Below are 24138 nucleotides of genomic sequence, written 5' to 3'. Positions count from 1 at the left end.
GACATTTACTGGATTTCCAATTCTTTGCCACCACAAACAGGGCTGCTATAAATATTTTTGTGCTAGTAATGTTTTTACCCTTTTTCCTCATCTCTTCAGGGTATAGATCCAATAGTGGTATTGCTGGGTCAAAGGGTATGCACATTTTTGTTGCCCTTTGGGCATAGTTCCAAATAGCTCTCAAATAGCTCTCTAGAAAGGTTGGATGAGTTCACAGCTCCACCAACAGTGTAATAGTGTCCCAGATTTCCCACATCCCTTCCAACAATGATCATTATCCTTCCTGGTCATACTGGCCAATCTGAGGTGTGAGGTGGTACCTCAGAGAAGCTTTAATTTGCATTTCTCTAATAATTAATGATTTAGAACATTTTTTCATATGGCTATGGATTACTTTGATCTCCTCATCTGTAAATTGCCTTTGCATATCCTTTACCCATTTGTCAATTGGGGAATGGCTTTTTGTTTTAAAAATATGTCTCAGTTCTCTGTATATTTTAGAAATGAGTCCTTTGTCAGAATCATTAGTTGTAAAGATTGTTTCCCAATTTACATTTCTTTTGATCTTGGTTACATTGGTTTTATCTGTGCAAAAGCTTTTTAATTTAATGTAATCGAAATCATCTAATTGGTTTTTTGGTGATATTCTCCAACTCTTCCTTAGTCATAAACTGTTCCCCTTTCCATAGATCTGACAGGTAGACTAGTCCTTGATCTTCTAATTTGCTTATAGTATTGTTTTTTATGTCTGTGTCCTGTAACCACTTGGATCTTATCTTGGCAAAGGGTGTGAGGTGTTGGGTCTAATCTAAGTTTCTTCCATACTAACTTCCAATTTTCCCAGCAATTTTTATCAAAGAAGGAGTTTTTATCACGATGGCCAGACTCTTTGGGTTTATCAAACAGCAGATTACTATAATCATCTCCTGCTTTTATACCTCGTCTATTCCACTGGTCCACCATTCTATTTCTTAGCCAATACCAAACAGTTTTCATGACTGATGCTTTATAATATAATTTTAGATCGGGTCACTCCCTTTTATTCTATTCTCTCTCTCATTTCATCCTGTCCCTCCTCAAAAGTGTGACGTATCTGACCACCCTCTCCCAAGATCTTCCCTCTGCTCTATCACCTACACATCCCCTCCTCCTGTTCCTTTTCTCCCATCCCTTTCTTCTCCTATTTTCTTCTAGGGTAAGATAGATTTCTTTCTTTTTTTTTAAGATTTTTGCAAGGCAAATGGGAAGTGGCTTGCCCTAGGCCACACTGCTAGGTAAATATTAAGTGTCTGAGTCTGGATTTGAACTCAGGTACTCCTGACTCCAGGGCTGGTGCTCTATCCACTGCACCACCTAGCTGCCCTCATAAGATAGATTTCTATACCAAATTGAGTGTGTATATTATTCCCTCTCTGAGGTACTTCTGATGAGAGTAAAGCTTACTCACTCCTCCTCACCTTGGCCCTCTTTTCCACTCGAGTGCAAACGCTTTTTTCTTGTATCTTTTATGTGAAATAACTTATTCCATTCTACCTCTCCTTTTCTTTTCTTCAAATACATTTCTTTCTCCCCCATGTTTTTAATATCCTATACCTTCAAATTCAATTACCCTCCTGTGCTTTGTCTATATATTATACTCTTTCTAACTGCCCTAATATATGAGAAGGTTCATATGAGTTTCAATATCATTTTTCCATGCAGGAATACAAGCAGTTCAGCATCATTAAGTTCTTCATGATTTGCCCTTCCCATCCACCCCTCTCTATGCTTCACCTGAGTCTTCTACTTGAACATCAAACTTTCCGTTCAGCTCTGGTCATTTTCAGGAAAGTTTCAAAGTCCCTTATTTCATTGAATGTTTATCCTTTCTCCTGAAAAAGTATTTTCAGTTTTGTTGGGTAGTTGATTCTTGGTTATAATCCAAGCTCTTTTACTTTTCCAAATAACAAATTCTAAGTCCTATGAACCCTTAATATAAAAGCTGCTAATTCTTATGTAATCCTGATTAGAGTTCTACCATATCTGAGTTCTTTCTTTCTGGCTGCTTATAATATTTCCTCCTTGAATTGGGAGTTCTGAAATTTGTCTATAATATTCCTGACAGTTTTCATTTTGAGATATCTTTCAGGAGACAGTTGATGGATTCTTTCAATTTCTATTTTACACTCTGATTCTAGAATTTTCCTGGAGAATTTCTTAAAAAATGAAATCTAGGGTTCTTATTTTAATCATGGCTTTCAGGTAGCCAGCAATTCTTAAAATTATATCTTCTGGATCTGTTTTCCAGGTCAGTTGTTTTTCCAATGAGATATTTCACATTTTCTTCTAGGTTTTCATTATTTTGGTTTTATTTTATTGTTTCTTGATTTCTCACAATATCATCACCTTCCCTTAGCTCCATTCTACATTTGAAGGAATTATATTCTTCAGTGAGTTTTTGTATCTCCTTTTTCAACTAACAAATTCTGCCTTTTAAGGCATTCTTCTCCTTTTGGACTACTTTTTCCATTTGAACCAAACTGGTTTTTAAGATGCTATTTTCTTCAGTATTTTTTTTACTTCTCTTTTATTGAGCTGCTGACTTGGTTTTCATGATTTTCCTGCATTGATCTCATTTCTCTTCTACCTCCCTTACTTGATTTTTTGATCTCTTCCATAACCTGATAGCAGTTCATTTTTATTGGAGGCTTTGAATGTAAGAACTTTGACTTTGTTATCTTCTAAGTGTGTGTTTTGATCCTCCATAGGACCAAAGTAATTGTCTATGGTCAGATTTTTTTTCTTCTGTTGGTTGCTCATTTCCCCAGCTTATGACTTGATTTTAACTCTTTGTTAAGGTGGGGTTCTACTTCCAGGGTGGAGGGCATACTGTATCTGAGTATGGGCAAAGCTACAGAGCCTACTTCAGGGATAGCAAAGAAACCTCTGCAAACTCCCCCTAACACTTTGCCATCCATAGGCTGAACACTCTGAAAGCAGCTGCTGGGTGGCTCCCTGCCAGGTGGTTCCCCACACCCGCTCCTGGTCTCCTGGGATCAGATCTGTGCTGATGCCTGTGTTGGACTGGGCTCTGCTCTCACTCTGGTATGGAGTTTTCCTGCTGACCTTTCAAGTTGTCCTTGGCAATCCCTGGACTCAGATATATGGAAACTGCCACCACTGCCATGGATCCTACAGTCTGTTCCTGATGGCTGGAGATTTGCTCCAGCATGGACCAGGCTGCACTGAGGTTCCTTTTTAACCTCATGTAACAGACTCTTTCCTTGGATCTTCCAAGTTGTCCTAGGTTGGAAAATTTTTTTACTCCGTCTTTTTGTGGGTGCTGCCACTCTAGATTTTGATTAAGGTCATTATTTAAAGGCATTTTGAATGGTTTGGGGGAGAGCTCATGGGAGTCCTTGCCTTTACTCTGCCATCTTGGCTCCACCTCCACCTCCACCCCCCAGAAGTTTTTAAAAAGTAAACGTAGGGGGCAGCTAGGTGGTGCAGTGGATAGAGCATTGGCCCAGGAGTCAGGAGGACCTGAGTTCAAATTCCAGGCACTTAATAATTGCCTAGCTGTGTGACCTTGGGCAAGTCACTTAACCCCATTGTCTTAAATAAAATTTATTTTAAAAAGTAAACACAATATAAATTCAGATTCTGTGGGTTTTTTTTGTTTTCCTCTGGATGTGGATGGCATTGTTCATAGCAAGTCTCCCAGGGTTGTTCTTGGTTTCTGAACTACTTAGAGGAGTTGCATCCATAATAGTTGATCAACTCACAATGTTGATGTTAATGTGTACAGTGTTCTTTTGGTTCTGCTCCCTTTATTCAGCATCAGTTCATGCAGAGATGAGGAGTGTATTCTAAGCCTATGAAATGGACTGCCAAAATGCAAGGAGGTGGGAAGGAGCCAGATGAGACTGTGTGTTCAGAATGTTGAATACATCAAGCAAAAGAATGAGAAGATTGGAAAGGATAATTTGTAGCCCAATTGTGAAGGCACTTAAATGCCAAGCTAAGGAATTTATATTTTGTACTTCAAGGCAGCTAGGTGGCACAGTGAATAATATGGAAGACACGTTCTCAGAATTCAAATCTGGCCTCAGACAATCAGCAGCTGTGTGACCTTAGGCAAGTCACTTAACTCTGCCTCAGTTTCCTCATTTGTAAAATGAACTGAAGATGGAAATAACAAACAACTCCAGTGTCCTTTTTTTTTAGGTTTTTGCAAGGCAAATGGGGTTAAGTGGCTTGCCCAAGGCCACACAGCTGGGTAATTATTAAGTGTCTGAGACTGGATTTGAACCCAGGTACTCCTGACTCCAGGGCTGGTGCTTTATCCACTGTGCCACCTAGCTGCCCCTCAACTCCAGTATCTTTGCCAAGAAAAATCCAAATGGGGTAATGAAGGGTCAGACAAGACTAAATAACAGTCTTGTATTTGAGCCACCAAAACATTTTAAATAATAGAGCAGAATGGTTAGATCTGTCTAAGGGAGTTTCTTTTGACATCTGTGTAAAGGATAGACTGGGGAAGGGAAAACTAAAGAGATATGAGAACAGTTGGGAGAACCAATGAAAGAGCCTAAGCTAAAATGGTAGAGATGTTGAAATAGAATGGACAAGACACACAACTGATTGAATGTAGAGTGTGAAGGACAGAAAAGTTAAAAGATGGCTCTGCCTTTGTGGGTGCAGGTGAATGAAGGTGGGGAGGAGTCAATAAAAACAGATAGCTGGGTATTTTAGGTAAGAAATAGGAACAAAAGAGATGTCAGGGTCCATGCCTGACAAAGATCTTTGGGACACTTATGGTCTCTAAGAGACAGGCTAGGAAATTTCCTTTCTTTTTCTTTTTTTGACATTTACTTTCTCCTCCAGATCCTTCTAGGTCAAATGGCTATGAATCAGGATGCAGTAGATAATATAGATTTTTTAAAATAACTCCTAAGAATTTATTTGACATTGATTTCTCTTCATATTTTTCCTTCTTTAATCTCGAAGAAAGGTTTCTTTATACAATGAAAAAAATGCATAAGTAAATGTCAAGTTTATAGAAGAAGAAGGAGGAGGGGAGGGGGAGAGGAGAAGGGAGGAGGGGGAGGAGGAGGGAAGAAAGAAGAGAAGAGGATGGGGAGGAGGAGGAAGAAGAGGATGAAAGAGGGAAAAGGAAGAAAGAAGAAAGAGAAGGAAAGAAAGAAAGAAAGAAAGAAAGAAAGAAAGAAAGAAAGAAAGAAAGAAAGAGAAAGAAAGAAAGAAAAAGGAAGGAAGAAAGAGAGAAAGAAGGAGAAATAGAAGGGAGGAAGGAAGGAAGAAAGGAAGGAAAGAAGGAAGGATGGAGAGAAGGAAGAAAGAAAGAAAGAAAAAGGGGATGAGAGAGAAAATATTTACTAAATTTTTGGAATTGGTTCTACATATAAAACTATTATTGACATTACCTGAGTAAGCAGTGAAGAGTAGGCTTTAATAAATTTTCCCTAAGATATAGAAAATGGGGGGGGAATTTCAATTTGCAAGTAGTCTGACTGACATATACCCCCCCTTTCCTCCCCTTTCCCTCCTACTCCAAAGAGCTGACTTATAACAAAACAACAAAAGGAGGAGGGTAAAAGCAAAAGTCACTGTTTTGGACCTCCTTAGTTTCCCACCAAAGGAAGTATATTTTCTTATCTATTCTTTGGTGTCAAGTTTGCTGAAACTTTTAGAGATAAAACATCTCATACTATTTTTGTGAAAAAGATAGACGTAAACTAGACAGTAATGGATATTGGATAACCAAGGCAGATAATTAGGTGGTTATTGGAATGGTTGGATGATTAGATTAAAAGAATTAGTCATCAATGATTACAAGTCATCTTGGAAAGCATTATCCTGTCAAATACCCAAGGAATCTATGTTTGGACTAATCAATAATTTTTATTAATGAAGTAAATAAAGACAAATCCCTATCAAATTTTCAGGTGATTCAAAGTTAGGTAAGATAGCTAACACACTGAATGAAAGTAAGGATCCAAAAGGACTGTTTAAAACTTGGGACTGAATCTAATAAGTAGAAATTTTATAGGAATAAGTATAAAGTCATAGGATCACAGATTTAAGAGCCAGAAGGGACCTTAGAGGTCACCTAATCCAATTCCTTCATTTCATAGAATGAGGAATTGAAACCAAATAATTTGTCCAAGGTTACACAGAGATTAAGTGGCAGTTAGGATTAAAAGGAATTTCCTTTAGTTTGAAATACAGTATTCTTTCTAAGTCTTATTGGATTAAATAAGTCAATTTGACAAACAAAATAGGAGAAGCATGGCTGGACAGCAATTTGTCATGGGTGGGAGAAGGATCTAGGGATTTTAGTTATTTATTTTAAAAATACTTATTTATAGCTTTTGTTTTTATGTCACAGTCAGTTCATTCCCCACTTCATACAGAAGCTTCCTTTATGACTAAGAATATATCCTATCTCTGTTCCCCTTCTCTCTTCTCAAAAGGTCACATGACATTAGTTCAAGTCCTCATCACCTCTCCTCTACAATAATAATAATAATAATAATAATAATAATGATAATGGTTGTCCTTTATTCTTGAAAAAGACCGTGACAATCAGGAAGGTGATGCTATAACAAGCACATGAATTAACTTTGAGTGAGGGGGTGCTGTACCAAGTCACCAGCTTCACTTTCTCCTCCAGAGCCATCTGGGTCCAGTGGCCAGATATGGATCAGGATGACTGGAGATGGCCCTGGATGTGAGGTAATCAGGGTGAAGTGACTTAGCCAAGGTCACACAACTAGCATGAGTCAAATGTCTGAGGTTGAATTTGAACTCTGGTCCTCCTAATTCCAAGACCTGTGCTCTATACACTGTGCCACTTAGCCTCTTGTTGACATTCCTGCCTCAAATCTCTCCCATTCTATCCACTGCACAACTACTAAAGTGGTTATCTTAAAGTGCAGGTCTGACAATGTCAAATCTTCTACTCAATAAGTTCCATTGGCTCCCTGTAATCAAATAGAAATTCCCCTTCAGTGTTTATTTAAGCCCTTTTCAAACCTGGCCACAATCTCCTTTCCCATCCTTACTACTCTCTTCCTGCAGAATTACAGTCCCAAGCAATCAGAAATTCTTATTCTTTACTGTTCCTCATTTACAGCATTCCACATTGAGCCTTCACACTTGCTCTCCCCCTTACCAGTAATGCCCTCCTTACTCACCTCCACCTCTTAGAAGTTCTAGTTTCTTTCAAGGTTCACCTCCAGAGCTATATTCTAGATGAAGACTTTCTCTATCCCCTCTATCTGCTAGCCCCTGTTTTCTCCCACAGTTAGACTGTAAGGTCCTTGAGGGTAGATACTTTCACTTTTATCTTTGTGTTTTCAGAACTTGGCACACAAGATCAATTAATAAGTGTTGATTGATGGAAAGAAAATCAACGGGACAAAAACATTTGGCACTATGAACAAATTTGACCACACACACACACACACACACACACACACACACACACACACACACACAGAAATGTTATAAATCCATTTCAAGGTAAAGATCAAGGAGAACTTAGTCCTGGCAGAATTCACATTTAAAAAATATTTAGTATTTTATTTTTCCCCAATTACATGTAAAATAATTTTTAATGCTTGTTTTTTTTAAATTTTAAGTTCCAAATTCTCTCTCTCCCTTTCCTCCTTCCTCATTGAGAAGGCAAGCAATGTGATATAGGTTATACATGTGCAGTCACTGGTAGAATACATATTAACCTCTGCTTGCTTCCAATCAGTATGGGGAGAGAGGAAAGGGTTAGTTAATCTACTTATAGAAATGTATGAATTCTAACTTAAGGAGGGACTTGCTCTCTGGTGTTAAAGATTTCATATATATTCTGTGATTGTTCCTGATCCAGCTCCTCAATGGTCTAGTCAAATGCTTTTTGATTGACTGTTGTGCTGGAACTGGTTTCATACAAAAAGCCCTAAATGCCAAACAGATCTCTTTCTTTCCTGGTGACTTTTGAGGGAAGATATGGTCTAAGCCTCCTGGTAAAGAGAGAATCTTCTGGTCCTTCTCTCCCCGACCTAAGCCACTATATGCTAGGAAATGTATCACATAGTAACTCTGAGTTTGGGATTTTTTTTTTGCCTTTGATCTTTTCTTCTCTTGGGAGAATGAAAAGTAATATAAGTTGGTCCTTTAATATCAAAGAAGACCATGACACCAGGAATATTGGAGATGGCACAGGTCAGCCTATGACTTTGTGAACTTGTGAAAAGGTCTGAAGAACCACCAGAAGTATATGAACTGGAGTTCATACCAGTTTACCAGGAGCCAGGCTCATTGAGAAGCCTGACCTAAACAGCCAGTGGGAACCAGCTCAACATGGCAGCCAAGAAGTTATGTGTTGCTTCTGGAAGTGATCCTGGTGGTAGAAGAATACTCATAGACAGCCATTTAAAGTTTCAGGCCACTCTCCCCTGGAACTAGGACATGGAGAGAAGAGTATGTACAATCCAGGGAGGATATTTTTGGTTTTTGCTATGTATATTTTCAGTAAATGTTTGTGGTTAAGTTGTTGGGTCAAGTCTGACTCTTTGTGATCCCATTTATGGGTTTCTTGGCCAAAACACTGGACTAGTTTGTCATTTCCTTCTCCAGGTTTTTAAGTTACTTGATATTAATTGATTAATTCATACAAAGGAGAAATGCAACAGATAAATGATATTGGGGCAGTAATCATTGGTGTTTGATATTGAGGAGAATGAACCAGAATGGGGACTCAAATTTTTTTTTAGTATCTTTTTAAAAAATTTTTATTTATTGGGGGCAGCTAGGTGGCACAGTGGATAGAGCACCAGCCCTGTAGTCAGGAGTACCTGGGTTCAAATCCGGTCTCATACACTTAATAATTACCTAGCTGTGTGGCCTTGGGCAAGCTACTTAACCCCATTGCCTTGCGAAAAATAAAAAAAAAACCTTATTTATTTAAGGCAACAGGGTTAAATGATTTGCCCAAGGTTACACAGGTAATTATTATGTGTCTGAGGCTGTATTTGAACTCAGGTCCTCCTGATTCCAGGGCTGGTGCTCTATCCACTGTACCACCTAGCTGCCCAACTGAAATTGATAATATCAAAAGAACCCCACTTCCCTTCAATGGTACACTAAAGGGGGATGTACCATTCTAGGGTCTCAACCAACTAGTATTCCTGAAGGTTAGAAGAGTTGAGTTTAGAGTTGTTTTGCTTACATTAGTATTCCCCTGACCCTCATCCCAGATGGGATTGTGAGATGTTGGAACCATGTGTAAGAGGGATTTGAGAGGCAAGCAAGAAGAAAAACATAATTGAAGAATCATTGGTTGACTTTGTGATAGAGGTTAGAAAAAGAAAAAGGAAGATAATTAAAGGGTAGAAGTGAACACATGGGTTTGGAGACAAACTTCCCAGTTACCCAACTACACAAGATGTCATCCTTGACTTCTCCCTCTTCCTTACTCCTCCTGTTCATCCAATCTGAAGCTAAATCTTGTTTTTATCTTCACAATGTTTCTCATATAGAGCTGCTTTTCTCTTTTTTTGGGGGGGGTTTGTTTTTTGCAAGGCAAATGGGGTTAAGTGGCTTGCCCAAGGCCACACAGCTAGGTAATTATTAAGTGTCTGAGACCGGATTTGAACCCAGGTACTCCTGACTCCAAGGGGGGGTGCTTTATTCACTATGCCACCCAGCTGCCCCTTATCCACTACACCTCCTAGCCACCCCTGCTTTTCTCCTCTTAATATAATATTCCCCAAGTTCAGTCAGTCATCACCTCTTGCTCGAATTGGTTCAGAAGCTTTCTAACCAGTAGATTTATATATCCCTGGTTCAGATCCCTCCTCTGTTCAATCCATCTCACAGTCAATTACCAAGGTGATTTTTCTGAAGCATAGGTCTGACCATATTCTGCTCAGTGAACTTCAGTGACTCCCTATTACCCCCAGAATGAAATGTGAACTTTTCTATTTGGCATTTAAAGTTTTTTGTAACCTAGCTTCATTCTACTTTTTCAATCTCTTTTCTAACACCACATAATACTCCATGCTCTAATTACACTGGCTTACTGTTTCTCAAGTAGTGAACAGCATCTCCTATCTCTTTGCCTTTGCATTGGCTGAATCCCATGCTTGGAAATTTTGCCCTTTTAACCCTGCCTTTAATTTTTTTCTGACTTCCTTCAAGTCTTAGCTTAAATCTCATCTCCAGGAGGAGGCTTTTTCAGGTTCCTCCAGCTGCTAGTGTCTTCCCCTTGCTCAGATTACCTCTCTCTATTCTTTATACAGTTTGTATGTACTTAGTTATCTACATATTCTCTCTCCGATTTTCAAAGGTCCTTGATTGAGGATCTGATTTGTGCTTTTCTTTATCCCCAATGCTTGGTACATTGTAAGTTTGTAATAAATGCAGACTTACCGACTATCCCCCCCCCCCCATATTGCCCTAAAAATGAGATTGTCTTTTAAATCCCAGGCCCAGTTTTTAGTTCTGATCCCTCTTTGACTTGGTAAATTTGACTGGGACTGTCTCCCTCTGGCTTAAGAAAGAGACCAGGAAAAAATAATCAAATTTTCTCTTAATGGGTGACACCCTCACTTTGAGAAGGGAGTCTGAGAAGGGAGATGGGAGATTGTATGTCTCTGAAAATGGCTTAAGGCAACATGATTGATGAGTAGTGGAAAGCTCATGGAACATACCAACCCTGGAGCAGTATAGTATCTCCTAACAACTCAGAACTGTGTTTCGCTGAAGACACAGAAAGGTTCCCTTGGGTTATATCAGAGATCCTGTCCTTTGCAGTTTCTTACTTCTTCATACTTCCAAGGAAAAACTGGGAGCCCCTGCATCTAGGAAGGAGAATATAAATGAGAACAGAGGGTTTTTGCAAACTAAAAACTGGAAGTCCCTTCCTCTCCGAAGGAGTCTGTAGATAAGAACAGAAGGGTTTTGCAAACTTTTTTTTTTTATGCACACAAGCCTAGACACCTCATACCGTTTATTGCCAGCCTTTTGGGCTTTTCCTGGATGCCTCACACAAACACCCCTCCCTTCGCCCCCTCTACTCTACAATCACCTACAGGAATCTTCTCTTGTCAAATACCCAGAGAAGGGAGGCTGATTTTTTTGAGCCCTCCCTCTGACCAGAAGACGGTGTGACACTTTAGGGAAAGAAAGTAAATGTGCTGGGTCCCTACTCCCATCCTTGTCTCGCTGTAAACATTTTGGGATCACCCAGGCCATGACCAAATAGAGTAGAAAGGAGTCAATGGAGCAATCCCGGCCCCGGGGGGGACACCGGCGTCTGGTGATGGGAAAGGGAGCTGGCCCTGGATGCCCCAGGCCGCTTGGCCGCCCTGTGCTCTGGCCACTGTCTCCTCTTGCCCCTTCTCCCAGGGCTGCCAGTTCGTGCATTTTTGTATCTTTTCTCATTGCGCAGCCCCTCTTGTCTTTAAAAGGCTAAACGCTCCGTACTAAATTTGGTCATGCAGCGGCTCCAAGATTCCCTGGAATGTCCTCAAGTTTCAAACAGCTCTGACAGGGAGGCAGACCCGCCTGCGGTCTCCGGTGATTGGCTCTTCGGATGGGGGCTGTGCAGCTCTTGGCTCTTATTGGTCAACTGTTAGACCAGCGGGGTCTTCTCTTTATAACCATTATCCCCCCGGGCAGAAGGAAGGCTGCTTGGATTTAACACTTCAGCACCTGCGTCTAGGGAGGGGCAAGCAACCTCCAGCTTATCCAGTCCTAGGTGTAGCTCCCAAGCCCACTCTCCCTTAGCCACCTGCTCACCCCGACGTCCAGGAGCCTCGCACTCCGCTTCACACACCCTCCCAACACCGACACGCAAGCACCTTCTCTTCAAGATGTCCAAGGTAGCCAAGTACCGCAGGCAGGTGAGCGAAGATCCTGATATCGACAGCTTGCTGTCTACGCTGTCTCCGGAGGAGATGGAGGAACTGGAGAAGGAGTTGGATGTGGTGGATCCAGATGGGAGTATTCCTGTGGGGCTCCGGCAGAGGAACCAGACAGACAAGCAGTCCACCGGCTTGTACAACCGTGAAGCCATGCTCAATTTTTGCGAGAAGGAGACCAAGAAACTTATCCAGAGGGAGATGTCCATGGATGTAAGTGAAAGTCCTGTGGGAGGAGGGGACGGGCTGAAATTGGGAACCAGGCACATATCTTAACAGCACGAAAGGGATTTGGAGCTTGGGAACAGAGCTGGCGAATTTCTTGTGGGAGAATCAAGGTCACTGAAAAGAAAAGTTAGCAAAGGATTTTATCTCTCCTAACCTTAGAGTGGCTGCTGAACTAGCTCCCCTTTAAATGAGCCTCTTAACCTTAGCTCATTATTCCCAAGCCTTTGTTGTATCTTGGCAGTGCTTTCGTTGGTCCCACAATTCCAGTATTCATTAAAGTAATGTCTGGAGCATGATCTGATGACTGTTATGGACACATTGTCAGTTTTCAGCTTGACTCCACCCTACTTTGTCAAACGCTTGCTTTGCCATATTTTTCCCCCCATCTTGTTGATTGTAGAGATAACAGAACAGGGAATGGTGATGGCATCTTCTTGCCACCCCCAACTAAAGTTTGCAGGTAGTAGGAGCTCATTTTTCCAGTACTAGAGACTTTGCTTAAACTGGTGCTTGGGTATCATATTGGCCCTTAAATCACTTCAGGAGGTTCATTAGGCAGATACAGACTTCAAAAGCAATAGAAGGTAGGACCAGTGGAGGATCCAATTGGTTTAGCCTTAAACTTGATTGGCTTCAAATTCACTCTTTTGAAAGGATGTTTCTCTATCCCCTTCTCTGGAAGAAGGAGCTCTTGTGGAATATCCCTCCTCTCTTTCTCTGTGGCCCCACCCAAACTTCCATTCCTTTCCAATACAAGCTGTGAGTCCCAGGCTTACAGGTGGCAATCCTTTGTCTTATGTTGTATATGTTGGAGAAAGGGAGCTAGGAAGAAGATGGTCTCCAAAATATTTGCCTCCACCTGGGATTGCTCTTACAGGATCTACTCTCTGTTTTGGCCAGGAGAATATGGATCTTCACTGTTTGTAGTGCTCTAGTACATGAGATTGCTGTATTCTAGAGTACATATGTGGTTTCCCCAGAAAATCAACCCTAATTAACCCACACTATAGCATCTAAAGCAATGTGACTTGTGTTGATTCCTTCTGTCCGCCAAAGAGCATGAACAGATGTTTTTACATGAGAAAATTGCCTTATCTAGTTATTCTAGTTCTTTCCATTATCTAGCAGGTACCCAACTCTCAATTGATCAAGAAGATTATTCACCATTTTAACTAAGTTTTCTAGACTGTTATCTATCCTTGCCAACTAAGGAGACAAGGGTTTTTGAAATTCCCTTCTTTATGCTTGCAGAGCAAATAGGAGATGAAACTATCAATGTTATCCAACGTTGTTGGATCCAACATAGCATTCTAATCCAGTACAATCCAATGAGCATGTATTAAGTGCTTATAAATTGTGTTGGGTGTTGTTGATAGAAAGACAAAACCAAAACCAGTAACTGCTTTCAAGGAGCTTATAGATTACTGGAGAGAAACAACATACACATAGATAGATAAATATACAATTATCCTTTTCACATCATAGGAGTTAGGGGTGCAGTACCCCAGTGATCTGGAAAATTCATGTAAAAAATTTTTGTCCCTCCTGTTGTATTGAAGAAGTCTGAATTTTTAATTTTTCTTTTATGGGGTATTTACTGTACCTTATTGTAAAATTTGGGTTGATATTATATAATGCTACACATCTATTTCGTGTATTTTTGAGTTTCTGAACTTTTTCTGTGTTGTCTGATGTTCTTCCTGTGTTGCCTATGGCTTTCGTAAAACTCTCTCCCAAAATTTTAATTTCTTATGCTGATTCAGAATATATCAAAGCCACAATGAGGAAAGTCATGATGTGGAAGAGATAACTGTCTGTTTGCTGACCCCTGTACACATTATATTTATATTTATATGGATATAACTCCTAACCTTTTTGGGAGTTGATAGTCTAGAGTCCAGTTGTCTTGAGTCCAGTGACACAGGAAAAATAACATAATGATAGTCCAAATGTATCTTATGGAAGACTGGTGATTAGGAACCAGAAGAGACAAACAGCAGCAAATAGGGGAGACAGTAATAGGATCAGGGTTTTTCTGTTCTGGGTTCCCTAATCTCCACATTTCTGACTATACCAGGAAGTCCCAAGATTGAAGGGAGCCTATATAATGCTCAGAGAATTCCTATTCTCTAAGACAGTATAGTACAGCTGATACTACTATTGTCTTATCCCAACTCTGCTCAGCAGAGAATTTCTGGTACCTGATAATTCTAAGGCAATTGTCAGAAAACATGAAGAATGAAATAAAATAGATATGAAGATATTGATGCTTTCTTATGTCCCATCCTGCATTCTCCACTGACTTCAAATCTCTGTATTTTGGGATTGTCCTTGCTCATTGCTCATCACTCTCCATATAACTGTGCCCCTACATTTCTGTCTGTCATCCATCTTTCTCGTAAAGAAAGATTTCCATAAAGAAAGGCTACTGAAGTTTTAGGCAAAAGAGGTTTGGCTTTGATGGTAATGATACACAGATCTCCAGGTCTCCTTAAATTTCCCTTCATGACATTTTCTCCTTTCAGAAAATTTGACCACTATGATTAGTTTTACAGTCTTTTCTTCTCTTTTAGCCTCCTTTTTTTTTGGAGGGGGGGTTTGCAAGGCAATGGGGTTAAGTGACTTGCCCAAGGTCACACAGTTGGTAATTATTAAGTGTCTGAGACTGAACTCAGGTCCTTCTAACTCCAGGTTAGTGCTCTATTTACTGTGACACTTAAGTTGCCCCATCCTTCTATTTTCTAACCCCACCAATCAACTACAGCATGCTGGGAGACATATTCATCTTTTATGCCCTCTATCTAAGAAATTACATTCTGAATTGTTTTTCTAAGAGAGGACTTGAGTTGTAATATCCACATTTCAATCAAGGACCTAACTTTATTTAAGGCTGGTGTTGTGTTCTGTGGCCAGGAGACAGAACCCTTCCTTGAACAAGTCTGACTATAGAGACTGATCTTTCTAATATTGATCTCATTGGCACCATGCTAGAATCCAGTCAATTGAAGTAAATAGTGAGGATGTTTGTAGAATAAAGGAAGGGATTTACAGCTTTTTACCTTGCCACCACCCCTCTTCTATTCATATAGATTTCTTAGAAGCTATGTGTGCCTAGCTTCTACAATGAACTCAATAGCCATATTCACCTCCAGGCAAACACAGCTAACCACAGATGATGCTGGTGGCCAGCGTCTTCCCTACCATCTTGCTTATATAGATTAGGTTGGTAATAATCTGTTTTTTTTCTCCTTTTCCTACCCCACCCTTCATACAACATGCCTAACTTCAAGAATATTTTACCAACTGTGAGTGGTTACCACTTATTCATCAAATCATGATATTGGAAGCTCTGAAGATGAAGCTACTTTTTTTTTAGGTTTTTTTTTTTTGCAAGGCAAATGGTGTTAAGTGTCTTGCTGAAGGCCACACAGCTAGGTAATTATTAAGTGTCTGAGACTGGATTTGAACCCAGGTACTCCTGACTCCAGGTCCCGTGCTTTATCCACTGCGCCACCTAGCTGCCCCTGAAGCTACTTTCCCTTAGATGTTTACTAACTAAAGGTGGAGACAAATCAATACCCTCGAGAAAAGTTACAAGGAAACATATTGATATTGGAGAAAATGATGTCCATTAGTGTAGCAGAGATGAAAAGAATAGAAATGTAAGGGGTTTTCTTCTTCCCCTCAATACCATAGAAGACACTCAACAATAATGTAAGTTGATTGATGATTTCTGATTGCTATAACTAGAGAAAGCTTTAGAGGCACAAGAGGAATACAATGGGAATATCCAAATGAAAGAATCTTCTAAGGTTTATTTCATCTATCCCCCAAACTCCTAGCATGAACTTTAGTTAATAGGGAAAAGGATACAGAGCATTAACTAGTAATTTTGACATCAGAGCAAGGGGCAAACAACATACCCATTTTTAATGAATGTTAAAAATAAATAGATTAAAAAGTAGAAATTTTAAAAATATACTTACAGAAAAGAGATAGAATGGGCTAAGTTATTTCGCATAAAAGAGGCAAGAAAAAGCTTTTGCAAGGGAATGCAAGGGGGGAAGGTGAGGGGGAAATGAGTGAAGCTTCCATTGTCATCAGAAGTGGCTCAGAGAGGAAATAACATGCACATCCAACAAGGTATAGAAGGAATCTATCTTAACCCAGAGGGGGAAAAAAGTAGAGGAAAGAAATAGGAGAAAGGGAACGGGGCATGGGAGGGTGGGGTGCAGGTGATAGAAAAGAGGAAAGATTGTGGGAGAGAGTAGTCAGATCCAATGCACTATTTTAGAGGGACAGGGTAAAAGGAGAGAGAGAATAGAATAATGGGGGTGTAGGATGGAGGGAAATACAGCTAGCAATAGCAACTGTGGAGAAAAAATATTGAAGCAACTTCTCTGATGGACTATGATAAAGAATGGGATCCATCCCAGAGACAGAGCTGATGGTATCTGAACACAGATTGAAGAACACTTATTTTTCCCTTTCACTTTATTTTTCTTGTTTTCTCTACTTTTGTTGGGAGAGAGGAGGGATTATGTTTACTTTTACAAGACTATTGTAGCAATATGAAAATAAATAAAATTTAAAAATATGCCCACAAATCAGGGTTTTAATTCATTATGTGAACATAATATAAGAAGCAACCTAGAGCATAGGCATTTAAAAATGTCAATTGATTGATATTCAATCTCGAAGAGGATCATGATATCAGGCTTGTGATGCCGTGACATGCAAGTGAAATGGTTTTAAGTGAGAGAGAGCTATGCAAAGTCACCAACTTCACTTTCACCTCAGGAGTCCGCTGGGTCCAATGGCAAGAAAAAGAATAGGATGACTGGACATAGCCCCCAATTGATTTTTTTTTTTAGTTTTTTTGCAAGGCAATGGGGAATAAGTGATTTGCCCAAGATCACACAGCTAGGTAATTATTAACTATCTGAGGTCACATTTGAACTCAGATCCTCCTCACTCCGGGACTGGTGTTCTATCAACTGCACCAACCAGCTGCCCCTGCCCCACCCCTCCAGATTTATTCTTAAGTAACTAAGACAGATTCCTTGAGAGGAGAAAACATAATTGTCAATGCAGAGAATTTCTACTTTAATAAATTTTTCTTTTAAAAACAAAGTTGCATTGATGCCCTTTGCTTTCATCCTATTCATCTCTCCGTTCTCCCTTCCTAACCCAGCAAACCTTACAAAAGTAAAAAAAAAGGTTCAACAAAACCTACTAGCCCATTGATTGTGTTTGACAGTATATGCAACATGTCACATCCTAGTCATCCACCTCTGAGTCAGGTTGGGTCATCAAGTGACATAGAAGTTCAGTTTTTATTTAATAAATTGTTCTTGCTAACTAAATGCTAAGCTCTTGGTTAGTATATTGAAGGAGCCTAAATGATACATAATTTTTGTCTGTTATCCTAGTAAGACTCTTTTTTTTAAGGTTTTTGCAAGGCAAATGGGGTTAAGTGGCTTGCCCAAGGCCACACAGCTAGGTAATTATTAAGTGTCTGAGGCCAGATTTGAACTCAGGTACTGCTGACTTCAGGACTGGTGCTCTATCCACTGCACCAACTAGCCACCCCCCCCCCCCCAGTAAGACTCTTGACTGGTATTCTTTACCTGGGTGAGTCAATTAGTTGTTATGAAGCACTTGCTAAGGACAAGGGGTCATAATTAAAAAAAATATTTTGATAACTTTTCAATGTCAATAAAATTGGCTTCCTTTGGAGTTTTATTTATTCTATTTTATGAATTTGTGAACCTTATTTTGAGGAGTCCTTAGGTTCATCAGAAAGACTGCCAAAGGGATCCATCACGCAGAAGAAAGTTAAGAATTCCTAGTCAAGAAGGTTCTAACCCAGTCTAGTTTGGATGATTACCACAAAAGGAGATTCCAGCACATGCCTGTATTGAAGGAATATATTTTGCTAGGAGCCAAATGTGAGGCAGAATGAATCTTGAGATACTGACAGAAAGAAGTCCTGGAATTTGGTTCCCTTAACATATCTGACATTTATACAATACTTTGGGGGTGGCTAGGTGGCGCAGTGAATAGAGCACTGATCCTGGAGTCAGGAGTACCTGAGTTCAAATCTGGCCTCAGACACTCAATAATTAGCTAGCTGTGTGGCCTTGGGCAAGCCACTTAGCCCCATTGCCTTGCAAAAACTGAAAAACAAAAACCAAACAAACAAAAAAAAAGATTCTTTTGGGGGCGGCTAGGTGGCATAGTGGATAAAGCACCGGCCCTGGAGTCAGGAGTACCTGGGTTCAAATCTGGTCTCAGACACTTAATAATTACCTAGCTGTGTGGCCTTGGGCAAGCCACTTGACCCCATTTGCCTTGCAAAAACCTAAAAAAAATTAAAACAAAATTATACAATACTTTGCATATATTGGGGTAGCAAGGAGGTGCATTGGAAAAAGCACCCAGGCCTGAGTCAAGAAGACCTAAGTTCAAATCTAAACTCATACTTTCAAGCTGTGTGACCCCAGACAAATCACTTAATCTTGTTGGCCTCAATTTCTCCATCTGTAAAAGGAGCTGGAGAAGGACATGGTAAACTACTCTAATATCTTTGCCAATAAAATTCCAAATGGGGTGACAAAATAGTTGGACGTGACTGAACAACCATAGAATTGTTTATATCATCTCTTAGTCTTGCAGCCACCTCATGAATAGTGGGGATTTCTTGTCAGATAAGGATACTATAGGTATTGTTATCCCCATTTTATAAACGAGATTTTTGATTCAGATATATTAAGAAATTTGCCAAAATGTAAGACAGCAAGTAAGAGTTAGATGTGGGATTTGAATTCACATCTTTTTGATTTTTTAAGTCCAGGATCTAGCAATTATACCATTCTCCTTTGCTACTACTATAGTTAGAAATTACTACTATCTCTGGATCCTTGGGATTGCTGACCATTACTGGGATTGCATTATCTTTTCTCAGCTGGATGGGAGACTTTCTGAGATATATGGACATATCTTATCTCCCCTGTTAGCCTGTAAACTCCTGGAAGGTAGGGATTAGATTATAACTATGTTTTCTCTATCATGTCTAGCCCAATAACATGCACATAGTAGGTTCTTTTTTTAAAAACTATTTTTATAGGGGTAGCTAGGTGGTGCAGTGGATAAAGCACCGGCCCTGGAGTCAGGTGTACCAGGGTTCAAATCCAGTCTCAGACTTAATAATTACCTAGCTGTTTGGCCTTGGGCAAGCCACATAACCCCATTTGCCTTGAAAAAAACCTAAAAAAAGTTTTTTATAAGGCATTTATATAAGTGGTTAAGTGACTTGCTCAAGGTCACACAGGTAAGCAGTTATTATGTGTTTTGAGATTGGATTTGATCTCAGGTCCTCCTGACTCTACGGTTGGTACTGTATCCACTGCACCACCTAGCATCCCCACATAGTAGGCTCTTACTATGGTAATAGATTTGGAGCTAGAAGGGTCCCTGGAAGTCATTGAAATCCAACTTCCTCATTTTACAACTGAGGAAACTGAGGCATAGATGTATATTTTTTAAAGACTTTCCCCAGGACACAGAACCAGTAAGTGTCTGAGGGCAGGATTTGAAATCAGTTCTTCATGGCTCCATGTCAGTGCTCTATTCACTATCCAAATAGCTGCTTCACAATCTCTCTCTACTGAATTGAGTTTTTTAAATTACCGGTGTGAATGGAGCCTTTTATAAGAGTGGTCAGGGATTGGTTACTCTTTGCATGATGTTGGCAGGGATCATGGAAGGGTGGAGGTGAAGCTGGGCAGTTGCCTTTTTATCTCCACCTTCCAAAAACAATGGACCACCCTCCAGACCATCAGGGAAATGTCAGTCCTGTAGCCTGATCCTAGACTCAGTGTAGACTTTTCAGTTCCTCTCTTTTGATCCTAGATCAAGTTCCTTGGCCTTTTGAAAGATGGTTCTGTGATGCCAGTGTCCTTGGGTCAGATTGCAGGAACCAAATCCCACCTAGCTGATTTGTGCCTTCTCTGTCCTTCCCTGGGCAGTGAAGAAAATCCTAACACTCCTTTACTCTGCCTTGGCATTACCAAAAGTTAGGGATTAGCACCTGCCTTTGGCCAGGAGCAGGGACAGCAAAGCTAGATGGAGGGCAGAGGCAGCTGGGGATCCTCTTTTAGATTCTCTCCTGAGATAGTCGCAATTTCCAGCTGCTACCATCCCCAGTGAGTACATGGACCTCTGCAGTTCATTTTACAGATGAGGAAACTGAGACAAGTTAAGTGACTTGCCCAGCTAGTAAGTGTCTGAGGAAGATTTGAACTCAGGAAGATAAGTCTTCCTGACTCCTACCCCAGCACGTCATCCACTGTGCTACCTACCTACCCCAAGAATTCCCTATTGCCTATTGCCTTCATAATAAAACACAAACTCCTCAGCCTTGATTTTGAAGCCCTCTTCAATCTGGTTCCAACCTCCATTTCTCAATTTATTAGTACCCATCATGTGCCAGATAAACCAGTCTCTTCACTGTTCCCTAGTTTTGAAATTTCATCTCCCTTCTCTTTGTACAGGCAGTCCTCCATGCCTGGAATGTATTCTTTTTGTCTCTGTCTCTAGGAATCCCTTTCCTCCTCACTAGAGATCTTCAGGCAGAGCCTGAATAGTAAGGATTGTTTCTCATATATTGGTTGGACTCGAAGATCACCCAATTTCTCTTCCAACTTTGAAATTCTGAGATTCTGTGCTTTCTTCAATGTTTAGCATAGTTGGCCCCTCTAGTGGGAGTTTCTAATGAAACTTCTCTGGATTCTCCCACAGTTGTTGGTGGTCCCTCTCTCCTTAAAATATTTTGTGATGTATTAACTTATCAGTCTATGTGTTGTGTCCCATTCCTTAAGGACTAAGACTCTCTGCTTTGTCTTGGCTCTATAGCAAAATGCCTTGTTTAAAGCACTCTTTCTTTCTTTCTTTTTTTTTAATTTCATTTAAGACAATGGAGTTAAGTAACTTGCTCAAGGTCACACAGCTAGGCAATTATTAAGTGTCTGAGATTGGATTTGAACTCGGGTCCTCCTGGCTCCAGGGCCTGTGCTTTATCCACTATGTCACCTAGCTTGTGCCTACTTTGAGTTTTCTTTTTTCTTTTTTTTTTAGATTTTTTTTTCAAGGCAATGGGGTTAAGTGGCTTGCCCAAGGCCACACGGCTGGGTAATTATTAAGTGTCTGAGGTCACATTTGAACCCAGGTCCTCCTGACTCCAAGGCTGGTGCTCTATTCACTGTGCCACCTAGCTGCCCCTTTTCTTTTTTTTTTTTAAAGCAGACTCGTAATAAATATTTGCTGACAAGTGAATATGGGCTTCTTCTCATGTTTTGCCTTTTCCTCTGTTCCTCAATCTCCTAACATTTTTTCCTGTTAATAAAATGGCAACATTTATGTTCTAGTCTATATTTATTTGTTTGTTTGTTTGTTTTAGTTTTTTGCAAGGCAATGGAGTTAAGTAGCTTGCCCAAGGCCACATGGCTAGGTAATTATTAAGTGTCTGAGGCTAGATTTGAACTCAGGTACTCCTGACTCCAAGGCCAGTGCTCTATCCACTTCGTCACCTAGCAGCCCCCCATTCTATATTTATTGGGAGAAATGTGCATACCCTGAGAGCTTGCTTACTAACTAGAGAGATAAAAGTTTGGTAATTTTTGTCCATGTGGGTTTCTATTGATGTTGCTCATAATCCCTCCAGACCCAAGCAGAGGATATTTGTGAATCCTTATTGGGAAAAATTTCCACTGGTCTCCAAAACATTTTGCTAACAGAACCTCCTCTGAATTAACTAACTAGGCTGGTCTTTCGAAGACAAGTTTCTAGTCTGCCACTGACCCAAAGTTTTTCCATCTTTGTAGAGAAATTATGGTGGTGCAGTAGATAAAATGCTAGACATGGAGTCAGAAAGTCTAATCTTTATGAGTTCAAATCGGGCCTTAGATATTTACTGGCTGTGACCCTGAACAAGTCATTTAACCCTGTTTATCTTAGTTTCCTCATCTGTAAAATGAGCTGGAGAAGGAAATGGCAAATCATTCCAGCATCTTTGCCAAGAAAAACTTCAAATGGGGTCATGAAGAGTCAGTCGCAACTGACCAATAAATAAGTGTCTATTGAATTGAATTGAATCGAATGAAATCCTTAGAATTTATTGTTATATTTTTCTGGCATAGTCTTCAAGTATTCCTTGTCACCATTAGCCATCAGAGAGTCAGGCACCTCAGGGAAGGGAAAAACACATACCTGCTTGCTAATCACTTAAGAATAATAGTTATAGAGTAGCACAGCAGTTCTCAAGAAGGGAGAGGGTAGAGTCAGAGTGGCTGCCGGAGAGGAATATAGTGAATCAAAGAGTCAGGGCCTTCCAGCCCATCAGATCCAGTTCTTTGCTTGTCTCATGTACTATATGGGTAGAGCAGAAAAAAGTGTTCTTGCTCAATATCTTCCCTCCTTTTTAGTCCCGGTTCATTCTCATCAGTCTTGTTTCTGAGAGGATTTTGGTTCAAAATAAGTTTCTCTTTAAAAATTGTTTTTGAAGTCATTTGTTTTTACATCACCTTCATTTTCAAATATATCTTTCCCTCCTTAACTCCCCAGAGAGCAAATATTTTATAATAAAATATAAAAAAGAGGGGTAAAATAGTTCAAGAAAATTAAACATACCAACAAAAAGTCTGCTGGTGTATTCAATATCCTGTACCCATCATTTGTCATCTTTTCAACAAAAGGAGGGAGGCATAAATATTCTTTGGGATAAAAGCTTGATTATTATCATTATTTAATGTCTGGTTCTTTGTGGTTATTGTTATTTCCATTTAAATTGCTAAAGTTTTGTGTATATTGTTTTCTTGATTCTCCTTCTATCTGCATCAGTTCTATGAATTCTTTGGATTCGTTATTTCTTATAGCAAAGGAATATTCCATTTATGTTCATGTAACACAGTTTTGTTTAGCTATTCTTGAATCAGCAGTCTTCTACTTTATTTCCAGTTCTTTGCTACTAAAAAAATAAAAAAATGCTACTCTAAATATTTATATATACAGAGTCCTTCTTTCTCTCTTAAATGTTCTCAGGGTATATATTTAGATGAGGAGATCTGCATTAGTACCCCCTTTTAATTTTTATATCTAATATTTTCTTATCCACAAAATTTTATTCCCTCACAAAAATGTAAGGTTCTTGAGTAGGCAGATACTCTCTTGCTATAATATTTGATGCTCAGTACCTAATACAGTTTTATTGATGCTTGTTGACTGACTGGTATCTCAAGAATTTGAAATGGTTGTCTATGTAGCTAAAGTTCACAGCACAATTATTGTGTGCTAATTTAACAACTGGCTCTCCAAAAAGAAAAAAAAAGATGGTTTTTTCACACTTTTAAATTTAATTTGAATTATTAGCATTTTCTTTACCACCTTCTTAAATTCAGATAATCAACAAACTAATAAATCAAGCCCTGATTGGTAGCATTTGACAACATTTAAGGTTTAATGGCAGCTGGGTGGTGCCATAGTGCAATAGGGCACTAAGTCTAGAATCAGAAAGACATCTTCCTGAATTCAAATCTAACCTTAGACACATTCTAGTTGAATAACCTTAGGCAAGTCACTGAAACCTGTTTGCCTCAATTTCCTTATCTGTAAAATGAGTTTGAACATGATATGGCAAGTCACTTTAAGAAAATTTCCAAGTGGTCATGAAGAATTGGACACAACTGAATATAACAATAACAACAGAATGCTCATACTAAAAAAGCCAGGATATTCCACAGCAAGAAGGCTGAATGGGTGGTAGAGGCTCCAGGATGAGGGACATTCCAGGATGAGATAGACATTGAGTATTTGAACTGGGATAGGAATGAAGACTGGACAACCTAGACCCCTCCATAAAATGGAGGCCTCAGAAGGAATTCACCAATGGAACAAGGAGGCTGACTTGATAGGAAATGCATTTTTTTCATCT

At 39.7% G+C, this 24138-nt stretch overlaps 2 protein-coding genes across 2 annotated transcripts in view; one reads left to right on the top strand and one right to left on the bottom strand.

Moving 5' to 3' along the window:
- TIMM17A (translocase of inner mitochondrial membrane 17A) overlaps nucleotides 1-24138 on the bottom strand; it is a 63993-nt gene that overhangs the window by 34432 nt on the left and 5423 nt on the right. The gene's annotated exons all lie outside the window — the stretch shown is intronic.
- The window catches only part of LMOD1 (leiomodin 1), a 70748-nt gene continuing 58255 nt past the window's right edge, over nucleotides 11646-24138 (top strand). The window contains exon 1 of the mRNA XM_074222363.1: nucleotides 11646-12134. Coding sequence (XP_074078464.1) covers nucleotides 11874-12134 — 261 coding nt within the window. The 5' untranslated portion in view covers nucleotides 11646-11873. The remainder of the gene's footprint in view (nucleotides 12135-24138) is intronic.

Source organism: Macrotis lagotis, chromosome 2 (genome assembly GCF_037893015.1).
Source record: "Macrotis lagotis isolate mMagLag1 chromosome 2, bilby.v1.9.chrom.fasta, whole genome shotgun sequence".
NCBI lineage: Eukaryota > Metazoa > Chordata > Mammalia > Peramelemorphia > Peramelidae > Macrotis > Macrotis lagotis.
The sequence above is the reverse complement of the archived record's forward strand: the minus strand, read 5'-3'. Positions and strand labels throughout refer to the sequence as shown.